General features: G+C 44.7%; 1 protein-coding gene across 1 annotated transcript; it reads left to right on the top strand.

Moving 5' to 3' along the window:
* The first annotated feature begins 2,299 nt into the window (after positions 1-2,299).
* Positions 2,300-9,406, top strand: TOE1 (target of EGR1, exonuclease). Its single transcript, XM_066626195.1, has 8 exons — positions 2,300-2,475; positions 3,541-3,661; positions 4,078-4,118; positions 4,775-4,871; positions 5,253-5,411; positions 5,996-6,255; positions 7,318-7,492; positions 8,465-9,406. The coding sequence occupies exons 2-8, from the start codon at positions 3,551-3,553 to the stop codon at positions 9,218-9,220; spliced, it is 1,599 nt and encodes a 532-aa protein (XP_066482292.1). The 5' UTR covers positions 2,300-2,475; positions 3,541-3,550; the 3' UTR covers positions 9,221-9,406.
* Positions 9,407-10,912: the final 1,506 nt, after the last annotated feature.

The raw sequence follows: 10,912 nt of genomic DNA, 5'->3' as shown, positions 1-10,912 counted from the left end.
GGAACTTCTGAGTAGACATACATAGGATTGGGCTCTTAGGCTGCAATCCTGGCCACATTTACCTGGGAGTAAATCTCATTGACTATAATGGAGCTTACTTTTGAGTAGACATGCATAGGCTTGGGCTGTTAGATCGTAGAAAACATCTTGATTGTCCTATTTTGGAGGAATGAGACGTCCTGGTTCTCTTTTAAGAGCGTGTCCACCTAGAAGTAAGTCTGATTATAGTCAATGGAGCTTACTCCCAGGTAATTGTGGATAGGCTTGCAGCCTGTTTCTGGTCTACCCTGGGGCAGGGACACTAGATACAGTGGAGGACACAATGCCTCCAGCTTTTCAAACCCTTCCATGTTGAGCTGCACCTGCCAAAATTCCCTCTTCCATACAATGGTTAAAGGTACAGGCATTGTGTCCTCCATTGTATCTGGTCACACTGCCCCAGGGAGAGACAACAGAGAAACCTTGTAGCTGTGATTACCCATCTGTGCCCATGGGTGTACACAAGCAACATATAGGTGCCACCTGTAGGGAGTGTGGGCAGAGTTGAAGCCCAGTCCTATGCCTGTCTACTCAGAAGCAAGTCCCATTTAATCAATTAGGCTTACTCCCAGGAAAGTGTGTATAGGATTGCAGCTATAAGCAGCTGGTTGTTATCCTCTGCAGTATTTGTAGCAAAGGCAGGTGTCCAGACTCCAACTTCACATAGGTGGAATTTTAAAACAGTTAAAAAAAATGTGTTGCCAATGAAAATGCAAATACAGACCTTACATAGGAGCATAAGAAGAGGCCTGCTGGATCAGGCCAAAGGCCCATCTAGTCCAGCTTCCTGTATCTCATAGTGACCCACCAGATGCCCTCGGCACACAAGACAACAGGAGACCTACATCCTGGTGCCTTCCCTTGCACCAGGCATTAAGAGATAGCCTACTTCTAAAATCAGGAGGTTGCACATACCCATCACAGCTTGTAACCTATGATAGACTTTTTCTCCAGAAATTTGTCCTTTTAAAGGCATCCAGGCCAGATGCCATCACTACATCCTGTGGCAAGGAGTTCCACAGACGAATCATACACAGAGTAAAGAAATATTTTCTTTTGTCTGTTGTAACTCTCCGGACACTCAATTTTAGTGGATGTCCCTGGTTCCGGTGTTGTGTGAGAGGGAAACAACAACAACAACAGTATTTATATACCGCTTTTCAACAAAAAGTTCACAAAGCGGTTTACAGAGAAAATCAAATATCTAATGGCTCCCTGTCCCAAAAGGGCTCACAATCTAAAATGATGCAAAGGAATACCAGCAGACAGCCACTAGAACAGACAGTGCTGGGGTGAGGTGGGCCAGTTACTCTCCCCCTGCTAAATAAAAGAGGAGCACCCACTTGAAAAAGTGCCTCTTATCCAGTTAGCCAGGGAAAAGAACATCTCTCTATCCACTCTATCCATCCCCTGCATAAATTTCTACATCTGTCCTTCATGTCTTCCCTCAGGTGCCTTTTTTCTAAGCTAAACATAGTAGTGAATCTTCATGGTCAAGCAGGGTTGTGAGAGAGGAGAGAATGGTTTAAAACAGCCCCTTGCTGTGTAATACCTTGTTGCGGTTGCAATCCTATGCACTCTCTTCTGAGAGTAAGCCTGACTGAAGACAATGGGGCTTACTTCTGAGTAGACAAGCATAGGATTGTGCTCTAAGGTTACAATCCTATACATACTTTCCTGGGAGTAAGCCCCATTGAACACAGTGGGTTTTACTTCTGAGTACATAGGGATAGGATTGTGCTGTAAAGTGGGAAGTTACAGCGCAAGTCTATGCCTTTCTACTTAGACACAAGCCCATTTGTGTTCAATGGAGCTTACTCCTAGGAAAGTGCCTGTAAAATTGCAGCTTTAGAGTCCAATCCTATGCATGTCTACTCAGAAGTACATCTATTATAGTCAATGGTGCTTACTCCCAGGAAAGTGTGGATAGGGTTGTAGCTTTAGAGGCAGGGCTGGGACGAGTCAAGGAGGATAGCAATCCTATCCATACTTTCCTGGGAGTAAGCTCCATTGATTCTAATGGGACTTACTTCTGAGTAGACAGGCACAGGCTTGGGCTCTCAGGCTGCCATCCTGGCCGCACTTTCCTGAGAGTAAGCTCCATTGACTCTAGTGGGGCTTACTTCTGAGTAGAAGGAGGGCACTCAGGCAAGAGACCCTGGTGTGCGGGACGTCAGAGGACGAACGGCACCTGCGCGGCCAGCGCAATCGCGCGCCGCCCTGAGAAGAAGGACCCGGACAGGCCGCGCCGGAAGGGGTGAGCTCGGGAGGGAAGTGGCGCCGCTCCGATGGCTTCGCAGCTACTGGCTTCCGGGGCGAGTGGAGGGCTGTGGTTCTTTTCCTGGCCAGGGACGCGGCCCGACGGTGGGGCTCCAGGGTGGTGCCCGCGGGCTGCTCGGTGGCTCGCAGCCCAAGCCTGGGCACGTCTACTCAGAAGTAAGTCCCACTATGGTCAGTAGGGCTTACTCCCGGGTAAGTGCGCATAGGACTGTAGCCCCACGGGGGCGGGGGAGAGAGAGCAAAGCCTGGGGCGGTCCAGGGGGTCTGCTGGGCTGCTGCCCCAGGTGGGGAAGCCTTTTGCTGCCCGGCTGTGCCTGTGGCAGCGCTTCCCAGTGTCTCAGCCCCCCACTCTTCCCCTTCACCTGGACCACCTGTTGGAAGTACCACTGGGGACGGTGCCATCGCTGGTCACTCTTGCACTGGGAGGCCAGGCACAACACAACACTACTGAGGCCCAGGGCAGGCAGGAGGGACTTTCTGAGTGCTTGTAAAGTGCTTGCAGGAGCACTGCCTGCCAAGCCTCTTCCTGCTGCTTGTCTGGTCAGGGTGACCAGATGCCATAACCACCAAAGAGGACCAGGCACCCAAAAGGCAGGGTAGCCAAGAAAAATGCAGGACGTGACAAAATAAGAGCTAAAAACACTCATAGATTGATTTCACGTGGTTTATTTAAACACTGTGGGCACAATCCTAACCAAGTCTGCCCAGAAGTAAGTCCTGTTTTGTTCAGTGGGCTTATTCTCAGGAAAGTGTGGGCAGGATTGCAGCCTGTATTACTTATTATTAGATTAAAACTGTATTGTGTATAATTAATTACAAGAAGGCTCTATACTGCCTGCTCACAGGGAAAAGGAGAACATTTAAGTTCTTTACCAGGACACAAGGCTAAACAAGAGGACATGTCTTGGAACAAGGCATCTGATCACCCTGGTCATGTTGCATTGCTGCCAGGTGACAGGGGTCTGGGAATCCCATAAGTACCACTGGACACCACCCTCGAGTACCATCAGTGGTACTCGTACCAGTGGTTGAAAAACACTACCCTATGACATACCCATTTGTTCTCTCCCCCCCCCCATTTGGGAGCCATTCACCTGTGGGATGAAACCATCTGGCAGCCTGTGGGTTAGTGTGCCCCCTCCAGTCAACTTTGCTGTTGGGGAAATTGTTAATCTGTGGATTTTTATATATCATGCCATTTATGCATCTTGTTTCCGGCAGCTCTGTGAGGATGACTTCTTTGAAGGTGCCAGTCGTGGATGTTCAGAACAATAATTTCAAGGAGCTCTGGCCATCCATGCTCTTGGCCATCAAGACTTCTAGTTTCATAGCTATTGATACAGTAAGTAGAATTGTTTTTCTATATGATTTACCAAAAAGGGGAGAAGGCAGAAGCTGTGTGTAGTGAGATGCTTGAGAACTTTAAAGGGGAGATAGACTCATTTATGGTGACTGGACAGCTTCTTTCATTTGGAAAGGTAGATATGGTACTACTTTCTCCAATTGGTTCTTGGAGTCAAGGAGGAAGCTTTAATCTTTTCTGTTGATTTTTCATCTTAGATCATTTCAAACTGGCAGTGTTCTTTTGGTATGTGATTAACCAGAGTATAAGCTAGCACACTATAGTCATAGGCAGGTTTCCCCCCCCCCTTGAGTCCTTGGGAAAGGATTACCTGTGCATATTGGCAGAAGTGCAGTAATGCTCAGCTACATAACTCATTTCACCAGAAAATTTCACCCTTTTTTCCTTGTCCATAGGAACTTAGTGGGCTTGGAACAAGGAAGAATTTGTTGAATCAGTAAGTAACGTGCAATTGGTGACACTCCATTTTGCAGCATAATATTCTCATTCTTGTCATTCTTTTGATTAATCTGCTTCTTGGAGGCAGTATTATAGACTGCTTGCCCATACTCTCATGGTCTGTGTCTTTTTCTTTGTACCAAAGACTGGTTGAGAATCCTTCTATCAGGTTTCTGGTTGGAAGCAGCTCATTAGGTAGGATAATCTCCAGATGGAATGTGTGATTCCATTCCTAAAATGTGATTGCCTGCCCTGAACAGGCAGTCTTTCTTTCAGTGTCTTTCAGGTAGAGGCTATGCAAGCTGTGATCTTAGGTTATCCTATTCCCTCCTACCAGCATGCATTTGGCTGTAAGAACATCACATATGCATCTAATACTGTTTAGGAGTATGGTTTGGGAGTGACACACTTTGTTGTGATTTCCCTCCTACCCTCCTACCAGCATGCATTTGGCTGTAAGAATGGCACATATGCATCTAATACTGTTCAGGAGTATGGTTTGGAAGTGACACACTTTGTTGTGATTTCGTATGTGTCCAATTGTTTGAAAAAAAAATAACCCTAGGACCTTCTAGGGAAGCCATGGCTGAATGGTCCAAATTCCTTGCTACTGAATTTGCTGCCTACTAAGCTGTCTGGTGTTTGCTCCCATAGGTGTATTGAAGAACGATACAAAGCTGTTTGCTGTGCTGCCAGAACACGCTCCATCTTGTCTCTAGGGATTGCTTGTTTCAAACAGCTGACTGATAAGGTACAGCCCTTTGTGGGTTTCACCCTATAGTTGTTATAACAATTGGTGAATTAACACAATGGTAAGAAATTAATCTACATTTGTATTGTGATACTGCTGAGTTATTTCCTAAGACTTTATGGGGGGAGGGTTTGTATGCAAGTGAGGGTTGTGTTAATTCCCACTGATGTTTGGGAAAGCCATCCATTATAGTATATTACTTAAGGGGTAGGAGGGAGCTTGGTACCTGACAGGTAAACCTTAGCAGAATGCACACAGGAGCAATGCACAGAGTTACCAGAACTAGTTCTAAACAACTATAGAAAAATGATTGATTTCTAGGTTATAAATGATTACATGTTTTTGTGTTTTCAATTTTACTGGGTTGGCTTTTGTTTACAGTCAGAGAACACATACCTCTCCCAGATCTACAACTTGACGCTGCTCTGTCTGGAAGATTATATCATTGAACCACAGTCAGTTCAGTTTCTGGTGCAACATGGCTTTGACTTCAACAAGCAGTATTCACAAGGCATTCCCTACCATAAGGGCAATGACAAGGTACAGACAATGATGATAACCCTACATTGAAGGTTAAGTATCTGATGAGGGCACTCCTACCACAAGAGAGGCGAGTACTTGTTTGTGAGGTGGAACTGAACTTTTTAGTCACTGGACATCTTGGAAGAAATGTGCCAGGGTAGCTGACAGGGAACTTCCATCTAGCCATTGGGTGCTGAGCACAATGTTATCTAGGCTGTCTGAGAAAAGCAGCTTTTTGGAGTTTGTTAAAAATTGATTCCAGATTGGTAGAAAGCAGTGAGGATTATGTTGTATCCAAATAGCTAACTGGTGATAGTATGAATTGAAGTATTATATGAAGGGGGCTGGGCCTTCCTTTGGGAATAAGTTTATTATAAAAGATCCTGGCAAACAAGGAAAGACTTTCTCTCTTTAATAATATCCGGAATATCTTTTGTTTGTATGACATGACATGACTGAGCCACATGCACCTGTGCATCCCCTTGTAGCATCAGAGGTTGTGGATGGTCCCTTAGCTAGAAGAGTTGTTCCCACGATAAGAAAACTCATGCAGGACTAGGGAGTGAAGCTAGATAACTTTTTTCCTCTTTGTTTCCTCACAGGGAAATGAAAACCATAACCAGACAGTCCGTACTCTCTTTCTGGAAGTGATCCGAGCCAGGAAGCCTCTTATCTTGCACAATGGCCTAATTGACTTGGTGTTTCTCTACCAGTGCTTCTATGCTCACCTACCTGACAACCTGGGCACTTTTACTGCTGACCTTTCTGAGATGTTCCCAGCTGGTATCTATGATACTAAATATGCCACCGAGTTTGAGGCACGATTTGTAGCCTCTTACCTAGAGTATGCATACAAAAAGTGGTAGGTATCTTTTCCTAGATCAGCTGCAAACACTGTAGCAAGGATTCCTGGGCTTTATGCTGGGAGAGATTAAGTGATAGGTTCAAGTCTGCTCCTGTGGTGCTTGATGTTTGAACACGAACAGGTTTCCGTATGAATGGATGACAAGGAGCAAAAAAAATGATTTGATGGGCCATAGCCCATTGCCACCCATATAACTAATCTATGTATGCTCCTGGGCAATGGGATTGTTGATTTTCTGGTCCATGTGAAAAGCAGTTGGAACTCCTTTGCTTGACTTCTGGAGTCAAGAAGACATACAGCTTCCTGCTTTTCCCCAGAAAACACATAACCCCTCTTTTTTGAATTCATTCCTTGATTGTACCTATTGGGATTAGCTGGGAGGTGGGCAGGAGAGAGGTAAAACTGTTTGGCATGCAAAATCTATTCGCCCTTGGGACAATCAGAGGCTTTATGCCCAGGAATTCTATATTTGGTATCACAAGGGGCTAGATTTAAGGTAAAGCCTTGGCTAACCTGGGGGGGGGCTGGGGCTATCCTTGCTAGCAAGCTATTTGTGGTCACCACTTAACTTACATCCTAAGGTTTTTGGCATGCTTGAAAGTAGTTGATGATTCCTTTTTTTGAATGTCTAACACATGTCATGAAGCAAAAAACCTCCCCCAACAAATTCCCTGCATATGAGGGCAGGGCTAGTCTCTTCTGTGCGCCTCAGAGTTTTATACAATACATGTAAGATGTGGGAGGTATCTCACTTTGAGCTGGACAAATGGTAGTTTAGGAAGACAGCTGTAGTAATTGATGATTGTTTTTGTGAAATCTAGGCTACACTGTTTTTGAGAACTATTATTTTTCGTTCTAGTAATTGTTAAAGGAGATACAGTGATGCTGGTTATGCCTTTGTACATTGGTGTTGCTGTCTCCTTTAGAGAGCACCATTGTAGTTTATCTACACGTACATTTCCCTAGTCCTTTTTTCTCGGATACACAGAGTGATTCTTTGTAGGTCCTTGCTGCGCCCCCCCTTACCACCCAGATTCTAATGCAGCTTTTGTGTTCCAGCAAACGAGAGAACTGCAGGTTGAAGGACTCCAAAAGGAAGCACCTCATCATAGAGTTCTGTAACTACCCTGCCAGCATAGCCTCTTATATTGACTACCGCTTCTGTTCTCTGTCTGATGCTAGTCAACAAGGGATTGACAATGCAAATAAAATTGCCATCTGTCAAATATTTTCTGTAAGTAGCACTTTTGCTTGCCTTATACAATGTGGGAAGCTTTTAAAATACTGAGTGAATTTTGAAAAGTTATCTGTTCCAGAACTTCAGTGTTCTGATTCAGGGGATGCTGTCCTGGATGACAGCTCTTGCTCAAGTCCCTCTTCTCACTTGTGGGCTGGATATCTGTACTATGGGAGGCAAATGCTTGTTTTTAGTGCAGTGCATGGTTCCCAGTGCAGTGCTATTGCAGAAAACAAGAATCTTTAAAGGACAGCACCTCCTTCTAGAGCTCTCTGGTCAATAAAGGACTGTCTTTAATAATTGGGGGTGGCTGGGAGCTAACTGAGGGAGACTTGGATGATCCAGATTATCTGCTTTCCAGTAATCAAATTGGTATGGTCCCAGCTGTGAAGCAATGCTTAAGGTTTAATGTTGGGATCTGCTATAGAGAAAATAAGTACTGCTACTCATACCTCATCCATACTTGTGGCCAGCAAAGCAATGAAATGACCTGGTGTGGCTTGCATCAGTGGCAGATGGAGCAAGGAAGAGGTGGAGTCAGGGTGCCCTTCATGCAGCCACCCACCTCCCCGCAGTGCACCATGGATGCAAGCTGCATTGATCTGCTTCCTGCTTTGAATGGGATTAAAAAGGACTTAGATGAAGGAGTGCTTTGCTACCCTCTCCCTCTATGCTTGCATGGCTTTTAAGGGGTCACATTCCTTTTAAGGGTGGAGCAAGGGGAGGGGTAGTGAATCATCCCTTCCTTGCAGAAGATTTAAAGGTAACACATCCCTTTAAGATCAAGTGAAACATTCTCTATTAAATCCTGTGTGAGCACATTGAGGAGGTAAGGAGCTTTGGGGGGTATGTGTGCACCTTCCCCCCCCCTCCCGGCATGAAGACAGCAGTGATGAGTTGGGTGGTGTCAGGTAGTGAACCTGGTTGGGTGTCAGCCCTGCATTTTTATGACTTTAATCTCCCCTTCAGGCCTATGGCTGGTGCCCAAATGGGCTGAAATGTTCACAGTCTCACAATATTGACCTAATCATTAATGAGGATGAGAACTGTAAAGGAGAGAGGAAGAAGAAAAGGAAGCAGAAATGGAAGCAGCAGAAGAATTCAGTCGAAGCCCCAAAAGCACCTGAATTGAGAAGTCCAGAAAAGGATGAAAAGGGAGATTGGAATTCAGAGGATGGACCTCCATCCAAGCAATCCTGTCCTAACATAGTTACTCCTTCTGTAGAGTGCAGAGGCAGTGTGTCTAGTACTGAGGAGAGCTGTATGGATATGGAACGAGGACTGGGTTCTGATAGCACATGTGAGGCAAAGATGGATGAAGAAGGAGCCAATGCCACAGACAATGACAGTACTTTATCATTGTCCAAAGATGAGCAGGAGAGAAGGGCAGAAGAACCACAGCCAGTTGTCCATCTAGAGACTGCCACAGCTGTGATTTCCTTGCATAAAACAGACAATCCAGGGACACCTCTGCCTAGCCGTTCAGAGGGGGGTATTCATCGGGCTGGCTTTGATGCCTTCATGACAGGTTACATAATAGCATATGTCCATATGCTTAAAAATGATCAACACAGAGACTCCAGTGAGGAGCCTTGGTTACCGGACTGCCATAACAAATTGTATCTCAGTGGGAAGTCTGTTCCCCTACGGATTGTGAAGAGTTTGTTTTCTAAATCTTCAAAAGCTCACAGCCAAAAGATGAAATTAGCCTGGGCTGCTGTATAGAGCAATGAGCATTGCCTCCTGCAATCCAAGAACAGTTGGAAGCTGAGCAGTTCCTTTCAGTCACAATCCTCAAAGCAACATAATTTTATAGGGTTCAGGAGGACTATCTGGAATAGATGACTTAAGAGCAGCAGCCTATGTGTGGCTTTCTTTAACATCTGTACAATTAAATGGATCTGAACTGGAGTTTCCCTTCCAGTTTGTTACTATTAAGCCCTTCTATTTACAGGATTGAAGGCTGTTTAGTAAGAACTTGCTGTAACAGCTGGAAACCCTAATTTATAATCTATCCATCCATCCTGAGCACAGTTTATTTGTTGTGGTATAGCTGCCCTGTTCTCTAGTTGCTAACGTAAGATGAAAACAGTTGGCAGATTTATCATGCTTTAATAGACTGTTGTTACAGCTTTCAAAACTGCGACATAACCTTGTTAGGGGAATGGGTATCTGAAGTTCTGTTGGTTGGGACAGCATCCCCCAGCAAATCCTGCTACAGGGTAGATTAAGAGTTTACACTGCTAATGCACAGAAAGACTGATACAAGGTCCTACTATCATAGAGAGTGTTCTTCATTACATTTGTGTTTTCAAAAAGCTAGCCTCTAAAGACTGCAGGAGATCTGGAATGGCTATTTTACAAAGACACTTAATTCTGTGCAAGAGTTTTCATTGAACTGCTACTTTTCTGAAGACTTGAATGGTAACAGTAGACTGGTTCTTGGCCATTTTGTACCCTTGGTATGGACTTTAGAATTAGTGGTGTCTGCTGTAGTAATAAGGGTAAGAACATAAGAACAGCTCCACTGCATCAGGCCATAGGTCCAGCTTCCTGTATCACACAGCAGCCCACCAAATGTCTCAGGGAGCACACCACATAATAAGAGACCTGCATCCTGGGTCCCTTGCATCTGGCATTCTGACATAGCCCATTTCTAAAATCAGGAGGTTGCATATACACATCATGGCTTGTAACCCGTAATGGATTTTTCCTCCAGAAACTTGTCCAATCCCCTTTTAAAGGCGTCCAGGCCAGATGCCATCTCTCTTGCTACAGGAAGTAGAGAAAATGTGCACTTTTGAACTTCCCTATGTTCTCTTGAGAGCATAAAGGCTGCTACAGAGAACTTCCAAGAACAGGTTCTGTACTTTGCTCTCAGCCCAGCAACTGCTTGTTTAATAGTGAGTTTATCATAGTCAGATTTAACTTTCAAAATCTAGATGTTTCATAAGAACACAATTTTAGTGTAGGAAGTATAAACCAGATGGATTCTCGTGAGTGTTGGCTGCTGAGGGCTTAAATTCTTTCAGCTCCACTTCCAAACCAAAAAAGGAGATTTGGGGAGCAGGCAGTGACTTGGTACGATAGACAGGTGGCAATCAGTTCAGTGAAACTAAATTTCAGTGTGTGGTGGAAAACAAGAATTAAATTCCATGCTAAGGCTTATTAGGAAAAGACCTGAACAATAAGGTGACCACTCCTGTGATGCCTTTACGTGGTACAGCCACAACTGGACAAAAGGGGTATCAGTACATGAAGAAGTACAGAAAATGGCAACCTAAAAGAGCAAGCACTTAGAACAGCTTTCCTACAGAGAGCCTATAATATTTAAGGCTTTTCAAGGGCTGGGGGAAAGTGGGCTAAAAGGCAGATACGAATACAAATTTATAAGTTTTTTTTGCTTCTCTCAAACCC

This window comes from Tiliqua scincoides, chromosome 4 (genome assembly GCF_035046505.1).
Source record: "Tiliqua scincoides isolate rTilSci1 chromosome 4, rTilSci1.hap2, whole genome shotgun sequence".
In the NCBI taxonomy this organism is placed as follows: Eukaryota; Metazoa; Chordata; class Lepidosauria; order Squamata; family Scincidae; genus Tiliqua; species Tiliqua scincoides.
This window is presented reverse-complemented; position numbering and strand designations above follow the sequence as displayed.

Coding starts and splice junctions, on each gene's coding strand:
- TOE1 (XM_066626195.1), top strand. CDS start 3,551: ATGACTTCTTTGAAGGTGCCAGTCGTGGATGTTCAGAACAATAATTTC. Junction 4,872..5,252: donor TCAAACAGCTGACTGATAAG/GTACAGCCCTTT, acceptor TTTTGTTTACAG/TCAGAGAACACATACCTCTC. Junction 7,493..8,464: donor CCATCTGTCAAATATTTTCT/GTAAGTAGCACT, acceptor TCTCCCCTTCAG/GCCTATGGCTGGTGCCCAAA.